At 41.0% G+C, this 18932-nt stretch overlaps 1 protein-coding gene across 1 annotated transcript in view; it reads left to right on the top strand.

Annotated features, from left to right (window-relative positions):
- AKR1D1 (aldo-keto reductase family 1, member D1) overlaps positions 1 to 18932 on the top strand; it is a 51743-nt gene that overhangs the window by 5890 nt on the left and 26921 nt on the right. Inside the window, exons 2-3 of the mRNA XM_010852772.1 lie at positions 13635 to 13802; positions 16865 to 16981. Of these exons, the coding sequence (XP_010851074.1) occupies positions 13635 to 13802; positions 16865 to 16981 (285 nt within the window). The remainder of the gene's footprint in view (positions 1 to 13634; positions 13803 to 16864; positions 16982 to 18932) is intronic.

Genomic DNA, 18932 nt, shown 5'->3' with positions numbered 1-18932 from the left:
TTATGCCATAAGGGTGGTGTTATCTGAATATCTGAGGTTATTGATATTTCTCCCAGCAATCTTGATTCCAGCTTGTGCTTCCTCCAGCCCAGTGTTTCTGATGATGTACTCTGCATATAAGTTAAATAAGCAGGGTGACAATATACAGCCTTGACGTACTCCTTTTCCTATTTGGAACCAGTCTGTTGTTCCATGTCCAGCTCTAACTGTTGCTTCCTGACCTGCATACAGGTTTCTCAAGAGGCAGGTCAGGTGGTCTGGTATTCCCATCTCTTTCAGAATTTTCCACAGTTTATTGTGATCCATACAGTCAAAGGCTTTGGCATAGTCAATAAAGCAGAAATAGATGTTTTTCTGGAACTCTTGCTTTTTCTATGATCCAGCAGATGTTGACAATTTGATCTCTGGTTCCTCTGCCTTTTCTAAAACCAGCTTGAACATCTGGAAGTTCATGGTTCGCGTATTGCTGAAGCCTGGCTTGGAGAATTTTAAGCATTACTTTACTAGTGTGTGAGATGAGTGCAATTGTGTGGTAGTTTGAGCATTCTTTGGCATTACCTTTCTTTGGGATTGGAATGAAAACTGACCTTTTCCAGTCCTGTGGCCATGGCTGAGTGTTCCAAATTTGCTGGCATATTGAGTTCAGCACTTTCACAGCATCATCTTTCAGGATTTGAAATAGCTCAATTGGAATTCCATCACCTCCACTAGCTTTGTTCGTAGTGATGCTTCCTAAGGCCCACTTGACTTCACATTCCAGGATGTCTGGCTCTAGGTGAGTGATCACACCATCGTGATTATCCGGGTTGTGAAGATCTTTTTTGTACAGTTCTTCTGCGTATTCTTGCCAACTCTTCTTAACATATTCTGCTTCTGTTAGGTCCCTATCATTTCTGTCCTTTATTGAGCCCATCTTTGCATGAAATGTTCCCTTGGTATCTCTAATTTTCTTGAAGAGATCTCTAGTCTTTCCCATTCTATTGTTTTTCTCTATCTCTTTGCATTGATTGCCGAGGAAGGCTTTCTTATCTCTCCTTGCTATTCTTTGGAACTCTGCATTCAAATGGGTATATCTTTCCTTTTCTCCTTGCTTTTTGCTTCTCTTCTTTTCACAGTTTTTTGTAAGGCCTCCTCAGCCTTTTTGCTTTTTTGCATCTTTTCCTTGGGGATGTTGATTCCTGTCTCCTGTACAATGTCATGAACCTCCGTCCATAGTTTATCCGGCACTCTGTCTATCAGATCTGGTCCCTTAAATCTATTTCTCACTTCCACTGTATAGTCATAAGGGATTTGATTTAGGTCATACCTGAATGGTCTAATGGTTTTCTCCACTTTCTTCAATTTAAGCCTGAATTTGGCAATAAGGAGTTCATGATCTGAGCCACAGTCAGCTCCTGGTCTTGTTTTTGCAGACTGTATAGAGCTTCTTCTACATTGGCTGCAAAGAATATAATCAATCTGATTTTTATGTTGACCATCTTGTGATGTCCATGTGTTGTTGGAAGAGGGTGTTTGCTATGACCAGTGTGTTCTCTTGGCAAAACTCTATTAGCCTTTGCCCTGCTTCATTCTGTATTCCAAGGCCAAATTTGCCTGTTACTCCAGATGTTTCTTGGGGCACAGTGGAGTATGAGAAGCATGATTTCATATCAAAAGTGAACAGATATGGAGGGTGAGAGGGTGTGCTTAAACTGATGTAGCAGAATTCTTGCTATACTTGGACAGAGCAGAAATAAGTATGAAAGTCCATGTTGGAAAAGAGTTCAAAGGAGCCTGATTAGAGGTTGGTCCATGAAAGAATCCTTTGCAGGGTTAAGGCTGTTTTCACAATCTCTGCCTAAAGGGACCAGGGACAAGGCAGGAACCATAAGTCAATGGTCCTGGAGAGCCAAGTCTGCTTCTCAGCCTTGTTGTGCTTGCCCATTTTGATAATAGATATGAGCACTGCTGCTGCTGCTGCTAAGTCGCTTCAGTCGTGTCCGACTCTGTGCGACCCCATAGACTCAGCCCACCAGGCTCCTCTGTCCCTGGGATTCTCCAGGCAAGAACACTGGAGTGGGTTGCCATTTCCTTCTCCAATGCCTGAAAGTGAAAAGTGAAAGTGAAGTCGCTTCAGTCGTGTCCGACTCTTCACGACCCCATAGACTGCAGCCTACCAGGCTCCTCCGTCCATGGGATTTTCCAGGCAAGAGTACTGGAGTCGGGTGCCATCGCCTTCACAGTGGTAAAGAATCTGTTTGTCAACGCAGGAGATGCAGGAATTAGGAAGCTCCCCTGGAGAAGGGCATGGCAACCCACTTCCGTATTCTTGCCTGGAGAATCCCATAGACAAAGGAGCCTGGTGGGCTACAGTCCAGGGTGTTGCAAAGATTCGGACATGATTGTGCATGCACACGTATATGTGTGAGTGCAAGAAATGCTTTCTTCTTCACTACAATACAAAACCAAAACACACAAAAAACTAACAAAAACACATGCATGTAACACTCAGGAGACCACTGCTGGTACAGACACAGTAAAGTCCCAGGGATTTCATGCACTGTTCTAAACGAACATGGCAATTTCTCCACTACAGCCAGTTGTCATTCATAAACAAAAGTTCAGTGTGGCCTGATCTTCTCACATTTTTCAGAGAATTTTGTAAAGTAATTAACATTTTTAAAGTAATGGCAACTCGTTTATATTACTGTAAAACACTGTGTGGGCTAGTATTTTAAGGGTCAAAGAAAGTAATTCAGCTGGGGTTTGTTTTTACTTTTAGTAGAGTGAATATCCTGAGTTCCATTCAGCACTTGTGACACCTTCACACTCACTCCCGTTACAGAAACCCTGGCTTTTAGAAATCAAATACCAAGAACTGACTTGTGCATTTTATGTCATTCCTCTCCAGAGGCAATGAATACTGTGCATCAAACTGCAAAAAAAAAAAAAAAAAAAAAGCTTGATAGTTGAGGTAGATGGTAATAAAAAAAAATACCAGGGAGAAAAACGTAGATTCATATTTCAAAGCCATTAACCTGCCAATGTTAAAATGGATTAAAATGAGCAGAGATGAAATATACAGAGATGAAGTGAGATGGCTTCCATAATAAATCAGGCAAAAAGTAATAAGAACTTGAACTTGGTTGGTGGCTGTGAGGAATATAATTTGGCTGGAGCCTAGAAAAGAAATAACCTGGCTGAAGGATACAAATCATGGAGTAGATTCTACAAAGCTCCAGCTACCAACTGGGTCCAAACAAAGGAGAATGGATAGTAGCTCCAAGGACAAAAATGGATGTTCCATGCCCAGGTTACTACATTCTTTGGATCTAAGGTTTTGAGTTTATCTGAGACTTACCTTTTATTTTTGACCTACTTCCTCATTTTTTTTAACATTTAAAAACCTGAAATATGCAGAGGGGTGAGTATATCTTCATTCTTATTTATTTTTATTGAAGTATAGTTGTTTTACAATGTTGTCAATTTCTGTTGTAAGCAAAGTGATTTGGTTATACATGTATATACATTCTTTTAAATATTTTTTTTCCATTATGGTTTATCATAGGGTATTTTTAAAATAGGGGAATACTTTTAAAGCCAACATCTGAGTAACCACCACACAGATCCAAAATTAGATATACCCACCCACAGAAACCCTCTGTGTGCCCTTTCCAGTCCAGAGCCCTCCTTTCCTCAAGAGGTAATTGGTCTTATAACTCTAATGGCAACTATTTTTTTGCTTTTTTCTAAAGGTCATTCAACTTTTTTCAGGTAGATTGCCTGGTTCCTCTTCATTTAGTTGTTCTTGTGGGTTGTCATCTTGTTCCTTCACTTGCAACATATTTATTTGTCATCTTGTTTTGTCTAACATCCTGTGTTTCTGGTCTCCTTTCCATAGGCTGCAGGATCTTAGTTCCTCTTGCTTCTGTCCCACTGCCCACTGGTACAGCAGGTTGGTATAGGGGCTTGTGCAGGCTTCCTGGTAGAAGGGCCAGGTGCCTGCCCTCTAGTGGTGGAGCTGGGTCTTGTCCTTCTGATGGGCAGAGCCATGTCAATGGGTGTGTTTTGAGGTGGCTCTGAGCTCAGTACTCAAAAGACAGAACAGCCTGTCTTCTAATGGGTGGAGCTGTGTTTCTACCTTGTTGGTTGTTTGGCTTAGGGCTTTCCAGCCCTGGAGCATGCAGGTTGATGGACAGGGCTGTCTTGGTGCTGAAATGTAGACATTTCAGGAGAGCTCACTCCAATCAGTATTCCCTGAGGCTTCTGTTACCAGTGTCCTTGCCCCAACAGTGAGTTATAGTCTACATTTATCTCCCCAAAAGACCCTCCAAGACCGCTGTGTATGTCTAGCCCAGGTTCTCATGGGGGTGCTCCTTTGTACTGGGTCCCAGTGCACATGAGACCTTGTGTGTACCCTCCAAGAGTTGCTATTGTTCAGTTACTGACTGTTTGCGACCCCATGGACTGCAGCATGCCAGGCTTCCATGTCCTTCACCACACCCCAGAGCTTGCTCAAACTCATGTCCATCCAGTCGGTGATGCTGTCCAACCATCTCATCCTCTGTCGTCCCCTTCTCCTCCTGCCTTCAATCTTTCCCAGCATCAGGGTCTTTTCAAATGAGTCGAATCTTCGCATCAGGTGGCCAAAGTATTGGAGTTTCAGCCTCAGCACCGGACCTTCCAATTGAATATTCAGGATTGATTTCCTTTAGGATTGATTGGTTTGATCTCCTTGCTGTCCAAGGGACTCTCAAGAGTCTTTTCCAACACCACAGCTCAAAAGCATCAATTCTTTGGCTCTCAGCCTTCCTTATGGGCCAACTTTCACATCCAGACATGACTATTGGAAAAATTATAGCTTTTACTATTTGGACTTAAGTCAATAAAGTAATGTCTCCGATTTTTGATATACTGTCTAGGTTGGTCATAACTTTCCTTCCAAGGAGCAAGCGTCTTTTAATTTCATGGCTGCAGTCACCATCTGCAGTGATTTTGGAGCCCAAGAAAATAAAGTCTGTCACTGTTTCTTGCCCTCCAAGAGTGGAGTTTCTGTTTCCCTAGCCCTGTGGAGCTCTTGCATTCAAGTATCACTGGCCTTCACAGCTAAACGCTCTTGGGGTTCTTCCTCCTAATACTAAACTGTCTGACTATCACGGAGGGCCATTTTTATGCAGCAGCATCCCTGTGCAGCCTGCCTGGGTTTAATATTTTTTGGTGCAAGGGTTGTTTTTAGTATAGATATCTGTGTGTGGCTGATGCGGTGGTGACCAGAGCTATACTGGATATTGATCAGGGCCTCCCCTTAGCTCTGTGGTTGTCCCTGCTCTGTCAAGGTGGGGTCTGCTCCCTAGTTGTTGTAGTCGAGGCCGCCCCCCCCCTCAAATCTGTTTCTTGGTTGTATTTCTGATCTGCGGTGTGAGGGAGGCAGAAGTGGAGCACTCCCACTGGGAGGGAAGCCACTGAGTATTCCTCCTCTGGAGCTGGTCACCTATGGGTGTCCTCTGTTGTGTCACCTTTCAACTGTTGTGCAAGCTCTCAGATTACACACTTCGCACTGCTTTCAGCCCCACCTTAACCATGGGCATGCCAGCAGTTGGCCTTGTGTCTCTCAGATGTTGATTTCACCAGGCCACCAGCACAGATCCGCTGAAGTCAGTGCCCAGGTTGCAGTAATCATGGATTTGGCCCTCTGTGGGCACTATGGAGGCAGCTCAGACTCTGGCCTGGCCCAACCCCCCTGTTTAAGTGCCCACAAAGTCTACAGCTGCTAAAGCTAGGCCCTTCTTGGACATAGGAGCCCTCGTTGTCTGTTTAGAAGTTCTGCAGACACTGAACGTCCAAAGCTGGTCTCAGGGGTGTCAATTTGCAGTTTTTGCAGTTGTGAGAAGAGATTTCAGCTTTTCTTCCTTAGTTTCATGGCCCTTGGGGCTCAGCTATAGTTTGAGCACCATCCCCACATGTGGACCACCCAAAGGGTCTGCTCCCAAGGCTGTCCTGGTGCACATAAGTCAGCCTTAGTGAGGAGGGGAGTGCGGATGCAGTAGTGGCCAGGGTCACAAGAAGGAAGCCTTTCCTAGTGCCCAGGGAGGCAAGGGCCACGTGTGGGGAGAGAGGCTTCAGTGGTGGTCCCACCTCTTGTGTGTCACTTAACAATGGTGCTTCACTTCTATAGTGGTCTACATTTCCTCCACAAGCATTCTCAGCTGCATTTTTCCCCACTCCCATTCCCTTAGGCTGTCTCCTCATAGCCAAGAGCAGTGCTCTCCCCAGGTCTGCTCACCAAACCCCTTGTTTAGCACCCAGCCCTCATGTGCACTGGCAACACACCTCTCAGGCTGGGGCACGCAGGGTTGTGGCACAGACCATCTGCAGGTCTCAGTCTGTCCTGCCTCAGTCAGTTCAGTTGCTCAGTCGTGTCCGACTCTTTGCAACCCCATGGACAGCAGCATGCCAGGCTTCTCTGTCCATCACTAACTCCCGGAGTTTACTCAAACTCATGTCCATCGTGTTGGTGATGCCATCAACCATATCATCCTCTGTTGGTCCCTTCTCTTCCCACCTTCAATCTTTCCCAGCATCAGGGTCTTTTCAAATGAGTCAGTTCTTTGCATCAGGTGGCCAAAGTATTGGAGTTTCAGCTTCAGCATCAGACTTTCCAATGAATATTTAGGATTAGTTTCCTTTGGGATGGACTGGTTGGATCTCCTTGCTGTCCAAGGGACTCTCAAGAGTCTTCTTCAACACCGTACAGTTCAAAAGCATCAATTCTTCAGTGCTCAGCCTTCTTCACAGTCCAACTCTCACATCCATACATGACCACTGGAAAAACCATAGCCTTGACCAGACGGACCTTTGTTGGTAAAGTAATGTCTGCCACAGATCATTTGTGCTGTCCTCTGATAGCCCCCAAAGCTCCCCTTCCATCCCAACTGATCTCCCCACCAGTGAGGGGGCTTCTTTAGATGTGGGAACTTCTCCTCTCCTTCAGCTCCCTCCAGGGGTGCAGCTTCCCATCCCATCTCCTCTCCTTTTCCTTTTCCCTTCTTTCTTTCATCCTACCTGGTTATGCAGGGATCTTTCTTGTCACTTTAGATGTCTGAGGTCCTCTGCTAGTGTTCAGCAGGTGCTCTGTGAGGACTGTTCAATTTGTAGATGTATTCTTGATGCACTTGTAGGGAGAGATGAACTCTACGTCCTCCTACTCCTCTGCCATCTTGACTCTCTCTAAAGGTCATACAAGAGAAAAAAAAATTTTTTTAATTGAAATACAGTTGATTTGGAATGTTGCATTAGTTTCAAGTGTAAAGTTTATGTACAGATACATTCTTTTTCCCATTCTTTTCTCATATAGCTTATATATAAGATATTGAGTATGGCTTCCTGTGCTATACACCAGGTCCTTTTTGGTTATCTGTTTTATACAGCTACTACTGTACGTTAATCTCAAACTCCTAGTTTATCCCACCTCCCCTTTCCCCTTTGGTAACCATAATTTTGTTTTCTATGTATGTGAGTCTATTTTTGTTTTGTAAATAAGTTCTTTTTTTTTTAGATTCTACATCTACATGATATTATTCGATATTTGTCTCTGTCTGACTTACTTCACTTAGTATGTAATCTCTGGATCCACCCATGTTGCTGCAAATGGCATTATTTCATTCCTTGTTTATGACTGAGTAATAGTCCATTGTACATATATATTTCCACATCTTTATCCATTCCTCTGTTGATGGGCACTTAAGTTGTTTCCATATCTTGGCTATTGTAACAAATGCTGTGATGAACATGGGGTGCATATATCTTTTCAAATTTCGACAGTTGTTGGATGTCTTATAAATGGAAACATACTGAATGCACTATTTTTTGATTTGCCTCTGTTTCCTAATATTATGCTGTAAGAGTCACCGTGTTATTGCTGATCAGCCACTTTTATTGCTGTATAACATTGAATTCAAAGAATATATCAGTATCTGCATTCTATTGGTGGGCATTTGTATCGCTCCCAGTTTGGGCTTTCACAGACAGTATTGCTACAAAGAGTCTTACACACATCTTGTTGCACAAGCACATGAGTTTCTCTAAGACATGCACTGTATGAGTATCAGTATCTTCAGTTTTAGTAGATGATATCCATATAGACAATTTCCAAAGTAGTTATGTAGTTTACATTCCCTCTAAGAATTCATGGGTGAACTTCTTGCTCCACACTATCACCAATACTTGGTGTCTTTTTAATTTATGCAACTTTAGTAAGAGTAAAATCATCTTTCATTGTGGTTTTAACTTGCATCTTCTTTACCCTACATAAAAATGGTCAATTTTCATATTTTTTCATATTTTATTAGCCAGTTGTATGTTTTTTGCAAAATGGCTTTGCCTTCTATGCATTATTCTTTATTGGATTTTTCTCTTTTTATTTATATGGTGAATTTTAAAAATATCTGGATATGAGTTCTTTATCAATTATGTCATGTAAAACTACCTCTTTTGAATTGCCTTTTCCAATAGTGTCTTTTGATGATCAGACGTCGATGCAATGCGGGACACCTGGGTTTGATCCCTGGGTCAGGAAGATACCCTGGAGAAGGAAATGACAACCCACTCCAGTACTCTTGCCTGGAAAATTCCATGGACAGATGATCCATGGGATTGCAAAGAGTTGCACACGACTGAGCAACTTCACTTCTGACTTTGATGATCAGGGTTTCTCAATTTTAATACTGTCACATTTACCACTCTTCTAATTTATAATTAGCACTTTCTTTAGCTTGTTTAAGAAATCCTCCTTTACCCAAGTGTCTTAGTTTGGGTACTCTGGGAAACAGCCTCTGGGAGAAGGAAATTTGCATGCAGGAGGCTTACTGGGGCGTAGTCTCAGGAACCAGACCTGCAAGGGGGTGAGAAAAGCAGGTCTGTGAAGAAGGGAGGGTTGAACTGTGATACAGCAGCTCATCAACCCCACAGAGAGCTTGTTGTACTAAGTCAAGGGGACAAGGCTTTTACACACTTGCACCGTCCATAGAGGGAATCAGTATGTATAATTAGCAGCCAGCACTACTGACAGCTGAGGAAATGAGTGCCTCTGTTTTGGGAGCTACCCCATGCCAACTACTAGTCTACCCCTGGTGCCAACTAGACCTACTGGCTTTGTGTGCTAAGTTCTTCCCTGGAAAAAACCCTTCAATAATTATTTGGTTTCTTTCCTAGAAAAAGTTTTAAAGAGGTAGGTTATCAGTTGAATACAACTCCTGCCACTAAGGCTGTCTTAAGAACTTCCCTGGTGGTCCAGTGGTTAAGAATCCACCTGCCAATGCAGGGACACGGGTTCAATCCGTGGGTCAGGAAGATCCCACGTGCCATGGGGCAACTAAGCCCGTGCACCACAAAAGACCCAGTGCAGCTAAAAAATAAATAAATATTAAAGCTGTCTTCAAGCTGCAATTGATACTTATTGTCTCCCTCTGAGACTCCCAATTCTAGATTTCTGCACCCTTAGCCTACACCTCTGCTGGTCTGGGTGGCTTATGTGGTATTATGACCCAGATTCTCATCTCTGAACTGTGTGAGTCTCTTGCCAACTTATCCTTCTCAGATCATTTACTCAGGTCATTGTCCATTAACTATCGAAATTGGGAAAGGGTATATCATTGACCTGGGTACTAAACACTTTCTTCCCTGTCCCACTGGGTAAATATGGAGGAGCTCTACTGCCTTCGATTTTAAAACTCACTCATCCCTGCCAGAATGGCAGCTTTTCACCTTGAATGCTAAACTCTAGAAATAAGGAGCCTGGTTTGCCCCTGGAAACTAGGATCCATGGAGCCCAAAACTCAGGGATGGGAATCGCACATTTTCTAAATGGCGTCAAAGGGAGTGATGCTAAGTCTGTTGGGTTTTCAGACTCCTGTATTCTACTTGTGGGTCACACAACACTGGATGGTGGAAGTTGACCTAGGGTATGTCACACCTCATCCTTACTGGATTCCCCACTTTCTTAAGTCGATAAAAGGTGCTGCTGTCCATTTCAGAAAACAGACTTCTTATTTTACTAAAAGTGTTCTTATGTATGGAGTCAGTTTTTTTGTATTTTAGATTCTCTGATCTTATCACTTATTTGAGTCTACAAACATGGTATTCTATTTGAGCTTTCTTATTTTTCCCTAAAATTAATTTCCCCCAGAGAATCTGTCTTAATTTACATAGAATTCTCTTATGCTACATTTAAGACCTACAGAGAAGTATTAATACTTTTCTCACATCCACATTTCCAAATAGTTCCTCCATGTTGATTAGAATTAAGTCCCAAATAGTAATTCACCTCACTGCTGCTTCTGCCGTCTAACAAAATATTTTTAGCAAGTAAAGATTGTTTAGAAAATGCTCTTTAATGATACCTGAATAATCAAACTTTTCACTACTATAACCTGCTGCTGTGCCATAATCTTTACTTAAAAAAGCACCAGCCATATATTGCTCAGGCTGAATCAGTACCACACTCCTACCTTAGTCCTTGTTGTTTACCCTTTCTTTGTACTAAATGTTTCTTTTCTTGGGTTAACCTTTGAAAATACAATTATATAGTGACTTCCCTGGTGGTTCAGTGGCTAAGATTCTGTGCTCCCAATGCAGGGGGCCTGGGTTCAGTACCTGGTCAGGGAACTAGGTCCCCTATGCTGCAACTAAGGGTCTGCATCCCGCAACTGAGCATCCCGCATGCCACAATGAAGATCTAAGACCACACATGTTGTGACTAAGGCCTAGCACAGCCAAATAAATTTTAAAAAATTTTTAAGAAAATACAATCATATATTTCAATATGCATTGTTTTGGGCTTTTCCCCTTGTATTAAATTTACTTTAGCTGTATACTTGGTGGCTCAGTGGTAAAGAATCTGCCTGCCAATCCAGGAAACTTGGGTTCAATCCCTGGGCTGGGAAGATGCCCTGGAGAAGGGAATGGAAACCTACTCCAGTATTCTTGCCTGGAGAATTCCATTGACAGAGGAGCCTGGAGGGCTACAGTCCATGGGGTCACATAGGGTCAGCCATAACTGAGCGACTAACACTTTTCACTTTCCCTTTTCATACTTAAACTATCAGCTCCAACCCACAGAATCTCAGTGATATGTCTGAGATATATTTACTATCTCATATTGAACTTTATTGCTTTTTGTTAGTACTACGTATACACCCAAGAAAGAAAGCAGTATTTTCACCTTTTCCCCAGTAAATTTCTGATTCTACCCGAACCCTCCTCTTCCCACTGTGCTTTTATTGTCACAGTTGTCATCCATAACACCTCGTTTTACAGCTTGGGGGTTTGGGCTTAATTTCTGTTCGAGCTTTATTGATCATGTTGTTAAGTCACCCAAGATGTGTTTCTAACATTCCTGAAAAGTGTGTCTCCCTTTCCCAACTATTTTACATTTGTGACTATGAATTCTTTTTTTCTAATACCATCTGTGTAGCCAACTGGTTCATTTTTCCTATCCTCTTAACATTAGTAGTAATGACTTTTAACTGAAATAGGGGAAGAAAAGAGTTTATGCTCCCAACACTTTCTGTTTCCAGCCCAGAACTATAAAGTCACTAGATATACAAGAGATTCCTGGTCTCATTCATTCCGCAACAAATCACCACTTGTCTGATATGACATTATCAAGCATTTGATTAGAATACTGAAAATACAGACACAAGCGCAAGTAGTTTTCAACATTTGTGAATGAGATGGGAATGATCATCATCTGAATATAAGGTCTACAAATCTACAAATAGCATTAAGCCTCTCCCCTATACAAAACCTAAAATAGGACTTGGAATTTTAATTTGATGAGATTAGTTGTTTGTCTTAAGGAAAGTCTCCATCAAGTCCTTCACTTCTCATTAAGAAAAAATGTAAATGAAGCACACTTTTGCATATTTAAATGTCTTCATAACTAAAGATCAGTAATTTATATGTGGTTTGAAAAATGAATAACTTACACCTCAAGTGCTAAGAATTTGTCAGGTTTGGGGGTCCTGAATACCCTCAGTCTTATGCTTCATGCGGTTTTATGAAACGAACAAAGCTCTGGCTGCCAAATTTGATAAAAATGCATCTTGAAAAATGTAACACACCCCTGACAATCTTTTTATCCCAGCTCTACTGAGGTATAATTGACATATAACAAACCACATGTATTTAAAGTGTACAGTTTGATGAGTTTGACACATGTATATATTTGTGAAGCCATCATCATAATTAAGACAGTAAACGTATCATCACTGCAAGCTTGTTTGAACTCCCTTGTTTTCCCTCCCTAAGATTCATGCCCACAGACCCTACCTACTACCACAGGCGATTGCTGATCTGTGACTGTAACTATAGGTTAGTTTTCATTTTCTAGTATTTTAATAAATAGAATCAGAAAGTATTTATTCTTTTTTTATCTGACTTCTGGTATAATTATTTTGATATTCATCCATGTTGTTGTGTGTAACAATAGTTCATTCCTTCTTATTACTGAGTGGTATTCCAGTCTGTGGATGTATCTCAGTTTTTTTTTTAACCCATGACTTTACCTTATAATTGAGCCTTCTTCAATGAACTTGTGCCCTTCTATAACAGGACTGGGCTTCCCTGGTGGCTCAAATGGTTAATGCAGGCGACCCAGGTTTGATCCCTGGGTTAGGAAGATTTCTTGGAGAAGGAAATGGCAAACTACTCCAGTATTCTTGCCTGGAGAATCCCATGGACAAGAGGAGCCTGGTGGGCTACAGTCCATGTGTTTCAAAGAGTCAGACACAACTTAGCAACTAATACACACTCACAACAGGGCTATCGTGAAATCTCTTGTCTTTGGGAACAATTGGTCAAATTACATTTCTGAAGCTGCAAAGCTAAGGACAGCCCTGAGATGAATGAATCTTCCATTAAGGGTTAGAAGCAATCTGATAGGTCAATTTCTCCAGTTTTCAGACTCCATCTTCCAGTCACAACAGCATAGAATTAGCAATTTGTCATGTTTGCTATAAAACAATGTATGTGCCAAGCGTCCTGATTCATTAAGTTCAGTTCAGTAGCTCAGTCATGTCCGACTCTGTGACTCCATGAACTGCAGCACGCCAGGCCTCCCTGTCCATCACCAACTCCCAGAGTTTACTCAAATTCATGTCCACTGAGTTGGTGATGCCATCCAACCATCTCATCCTCTGTCGTCCCCTTCTCCTGCCTTCAATCTTTCCCAGCATCAGGGTCTTTTCCAATCAGTCAGCTCTTCTCATCAGGTGGCCAAAGTTTTGGAGTTTCAGCTTCAGCATCAGTCCTTCCAGTGAATATTCAGGACTGATTTTCTTTAGGATTGACTGGTTGGATCTCCTTGCAGTCCAAGTGACTCTCAAAGAGTTTTCTCCAACACCACAGTTCAAAAACATCAATTCTTCGGCGCTCAGCTTTCTAGCTTTCTTTATAGTCCAACTCTCACATCCATCCATGACTACTGGAATAACCATAGCTTTGACTAGACAGACCTTTGTTGGCAAAGTAATGTCTCTGCTTTTCAATATGCTGTCTAGGTTGGTCATAACTTTCTTCCAAGGAGCAAGATTAAGAACGATTAAACTAAACGAAAGACGTATTTCTCTTCTCCCCCTCCCAATCCCCTATCATTTTAGACTCCTAAGGGGACCTGTGCAACATCAGTGAAGATTGCCATCGACACGGGGTACCGGCACATTGATGGGGCCTACCTCTACCAGAACGAGCATGAAGTGGGGGAGGCCATCAGAGAGAAGATAGCAGAAGGAAAGGTGCGGAGGGAGGATATCTTCTACTGTGGAAAGGTGAGTCTTCCCTTCACCTACACGGTGGGCCTGATGTCACTTTTCCTGCTGAAGAAACTCACCAAGCCACCAGCTTGTGGGATCTAGGTTTCCCACACCCCCTGCAATGGAAGTACAGAGTCCTAACCACTGGACCATCAGGGGTGTCCCAAAGAGTGAGTTCTGAACTGGCAAATTCCTCAGTCTTGCCAAGAATTTAGGGACTAAATAGCCCCTTGAAGTTAGGGCAAAGTTTTTTCTTCACACTTGGGCATTGATTTAAGACAATATGGAAGAGCCACACCTACAACGAAAGTAGATTTGAGGAGTAAAGGGACATGAGGAAGTGGTTCATATTACAATAAGCATTTGTCACAACTTTTTTCTTTAGAATAGGTAGTCTTTTTTCTTCTGTATATGCCGGTTTGTCCATAGATCACTAATTTTTTGAGATATAATTCATGTACCATAAAGCTCACCATGTAAAATCAGTGCTTTTTAGTATATTCACAGAGTCGTACAACCATGACCAATACCTTTTCCAGAATATTTTTATCACTCCAAAAAGAAACCCCTCACCCACTAGTAATCACTTCCCATTTATCCCTCTCTGCCAGTCACTGATAAACACTGATCTACTTTATTTCTCTCTAGTTCTCCTATTCTGGACATTTCTTACAAAAGGATTCATGCAATATGTATTCTTTTCTGTGTAGCTTCTTTCTCTTATTATGTTTTCTACTTTCATTTACGTTGTAACACTTATCAGAATTTCATTTCTTTTTATAGCCAAATAATATTCCATTGAACGGATATACCACATTTTGTTTACATCTTTTGAGAAATTGAAATCTCCAACTGATGACAGTTAGAAATCACTATCCATTGAAAAGTAATCAGAAATATAAAGTATCATGATAAGATGAGAGCCAGTGGAAATATGGAATACATATTTACAGGCAGCCTTGAAGGAATGAAATTTAATAACTTTAGAGAACTTGTAATTCAATTCTCCTAAGTTTTCTAAAGAGAACAGAATGGTGCTTCAGACTTCACTCACTGCCCCTTCTCCCAACTCCTTTCCAAGCTCTCTGGGGGCCTGCAGTTCCCCAAGTCACCAGCCACTTATGGGCTATGATTTCAAGGGGCCATGTAGAACCACTGTCCCAAAACACCAGCCTGAAGCTTGTCACTTCATTACAGCTTTGCAGTCTGATTCCTAAAGATTTTGTTTTTACAGAGTCTTTCAGGAGAACTCACCAAGAGTTTCTGGGGAAGAATAAACCTGAACTCATATCCTGAGGCCGTGAGCCAAAGATGGAAATATTTTTGAAGTTACAAATGAAAAACAAAAAAAACTTTCCTTTTTATCTCCCTGGTAAACAGTTAAAGTTGTTGCAATACCTATCACACTGAAAAAGAACTGAATTGCCCATTTCATAAGGTTGCCAAGTTAACATTTAAAAGCACTTAAAGAGAACCTAAAACTGTTGAATAAAGATAGATTAAAATATATAAAACAGAATTTTCAATTAGATGGGATGTCAATAATATACAAAAAAGACCCACATTAAAAGCAAAAACACATTTTTCACTACTCTTGCATTGTTTTCTCTTTTCTGTGCTTTGAAGGCAAGAAAAAAATTATTGTTCAACATAGGAAAAAAAATTTACCAGTTTTGCTTGCCCTTACTTGTGGCAAAATGTGTATGGAAATGCAAAGGTTTTTTTTTATCCAAAAAAATATGTGAGCAAATTTGATGCTCCAAGAAAATATCCTCATTTATCCTGAGGCTCTGACTACCCCTCAGTACCCTAAGTTTCACAGACCTCAAGGGTACACATGCTCCATTCTGAGAACCCAAGGCTGAATTTTTCATTACTTAGCACTTTAGTGACTGAGTAATTTATTTTTCTTTTTTCTTATATATGTTAAACTGTCTACTTGCCTTTTATTTACCTTTTTGGCTTTATTGAAATATAACTGATGTATGACACTATATAAGTGTAAGTGTATAACACATTGATTTGATACAATTATATACTGCAAAATGGTTACCACCATTGTAAATTAGCTAACACCTCCATCACATTACATAATTACCATTATTTTTTGTGATGAAAACATTGAAGATTTATTCTCTTAGCAACAGTATTACTAACTACAATCACCATGCAATTCATTAGATCCCCAGAACTCACTCATAACGGAGTTGGCATCCTTTGACCAACATTTTTATTGGTTTTTAATTCATGAATAGCTGTTTAACTGATGATCATTTTGGAGGACAAAGATCTCCAACAAAGGAGTCTCCCATGCCATCATTTTGGTGACATCACCAGTTCAGATTGAGTACTTTCTTGTTAGGGATTGGCAGAATTTTCCTGGGGAAATGAGGAAGTGGACCAAATGGGAACAAAGGAGCTATCAAAAGGGATCTAAACCTTTACAATAATTTAAAATTTCACCAGCATCTACACCACCCATCACAATGTGAAACATTGGTGAAGTCACGTACACAACCATGTTTCATACTCAGATGAGTCACACCTTCTATCAGTGAAATAAAAATAAAGCACCAGGCCAGGGCAGCACCACTAGTTGGATACGTGTTCCCTAATTACACAATGAGGAGAAATGAAAGTGCTAAGGGTGGATTCGGCAATTAGCACCGGGCAGAGGAAGACTTTATTGCTGATTAGGTTCTCTGTGGTTCAGGTGGATCTTTAAATCTCTGGTACTATATTTGGATCACATTATACTCTGGGCATCAAGACTTATATCAGTTCAACCTATACTCAGATGACACTGCAGTTTAAACATATCTCTGTGAAATTAAATGAGTGAATACAATGTATATGAGTGTAAAGGCAACTGGGGTGGAGAATTCCCTGGCTGTCCTATAGTTAGAACTCCATGCTTCAACTGCAGGGAGCATGGATTCCATTCCTGGTCAGGGAATTGAGATCCTGTGTGCTGTGCAATACAGTTAAAAAAAAAAAAAGTTAAAAATATTTTAAAAGGGTGCATTATTATTTTTAAAAATACCATGGATATTAACTATCCCCTTTTTTTCTTTCAGCTGTGGGCTACAAATCTTGACCCAGAGTTGGTCCGCCCAACTCTGGAGAGGACACTCAAGGACCTCCAGCTAGATTATGTGGATCTTTACATCATTGAAATACCCATGGCTTTTAAGGTAGGTTCAGATACCTAAAGGTTATGCTTCACTCTTTGGCAACCATGAGCAAAAAGCTGTGTGCAGGAAGCTCATTCATTACTTAGAACCATAAAATAAAATGATGTTTTGTTACCATAAACGAGATAGTACTGACCAGGCCCAACAAATGCCAAGAACAATCCTGTGTATCCATCTCAGGCCTGGATCCCAGGTTTCTTGATCAATAATCCAATGCATGTTCTATCATGTCTTTACAGTAATACTTTGAACTTTCTTTGTTAAACCAACATGTAATCTACTAACTGTAGTCCATACTGTAGTTGCCCAGCATCCAGCACACCCTTCTTCCCATTCACACAGTCACAAAAACATCTCTGCACAACATAATGTAAAGTAATAGGTACAACTGAAAACTTACACTCCACCCTTCGGGCTTTCTTCCTTTGGAGAGAAAAGTCAGGTTTTTGAAGCCAGCTCCAATATCAGGACTTTTGTGTGATATATATTCCTTTAGTTCAAATCACTCCTTCCTTGAACTTTCTCAATCTATGGGCTCACTGTTAATTTAACCATCACCAAAACACCCACTATTCACTTCTGAAGATCAGCAACAGCTTTAAAATTTCACTGATGGAAGGAAAGACTGAAAAACAAAGTTGACCACTTATCCATGAGGTATGTGAGGTCCTGCTGGACAGGAAAAACAAGAGCTCTCTGCCACTGCAGTGACCAGAATTTCTTTACACAGCCAACCTGGCTGCCCCTGCTCTGTTCTCTAGAAGCACCTTCCTTATTGACTTTCCTCTGTGGTCACATCCAAGATGTGACCTAGTGGTGGTGGTTTAGTTGCTAAGTTGTGTTCAGCTCTTGTGACTCCATGGACTATAGCCCGCCAGGCTCCTCTGTCTATGGGATTCTCCAGGCAAAAATACTGGAGTGGGTTGCCATTTCCTTCTCCAGAGGATCTTCCTAACCCAGGGATCGAACCTGGGTCTCCTGCATTGCAGGTGGATTCTTTAGTGAGCCACCTCAGCAATTATATATCCCAATAACCTCATTTCACCAGAGAAAACTTAGACAACAAGTAATGAACTACTTGGTCAGGCTTAAAGTCCATCAGAACTGGGACCAGATCCTGGTCCCTTAATGCCAATCCCAATCTTGTTCCCTTATATTACCCTATCTCTTATCCTCATGAGCTTAATGATCCCAGTGTCCTGTGGACTACAGTGATGTTTTGAATTCAGGCTCTTTGGATTTTGACCTCAACCCTTCTCTTCACTCAGCTAACTTTGATTCTTTTTCGAATGGCAGAGTTCTTACAGATTTGGAAAGAAGCTACATTTAAAAGTGAGAAAATGAAATTTACTTCTCTGTAGCTGACTAATGACTTGTAAAATCTTTTGGAGAAGGTAAATAGAGAAATTCTATTTCTATTTTTAAATAGGATCAGAGCTCAAGGACACAGAGAAGGTAAAACTTTTAACAGTGACAAATTTCACAATACAGTGACATTACCTCCCAACTGAACCTGTACTTCTTGTAATTGAGAAATCAATCTTTGAAGTCAAAATATCACATGCTTTTTGAATCTCATGATTTTTAAAAAACAAATACCTTTCTTGCTAAAATGTTTTAGCACTTTGTTATTTTTTAATGTCAAGTTAACAAGCAGACACAATTTCAGAACAAAATACAAAGTACAAAAAAGCATAAGACATTTTAAAAGGACAAAGTTATTGCTAAGCAGGAATGAGAATGAACAGGGTGAATTTTTAGAAGGTTGAATTATTCTTCTAATAATGCTTTATAGTCAGGAGCAGGAAAGGAGGAAAAAGACAATGGGCTTGTCCAGATGAAGGGATTAGTAAAGTTAGCACAGTGGAAGCTTAAGGAGACATCATAGAAATATCTAAGATGGGTTCAGACACAATAAAGAATTAAATTTTGGGAGAGTAAAAACTATTAA

Source organism: Bison bison, unplaced genomic scaffold (assembly GCF_000754665.1).
Source record: "Bison bison bison isolate TAMUID 2011002044 unplaced genomic scaffold, Bison_UMD1.0 scf7180017864315, whole genome shotgun sequence".
Lineage (NCBI taxonomy): Eukaryota > Metazoa > Chordata > Mammalia > Artiodactyla > Bovidae > Bison > Bison bison.
Note: the sequence above shows the minus strand (reverse complement) of the source record. Positions and strands in the feature narration are given on the sequence as shown.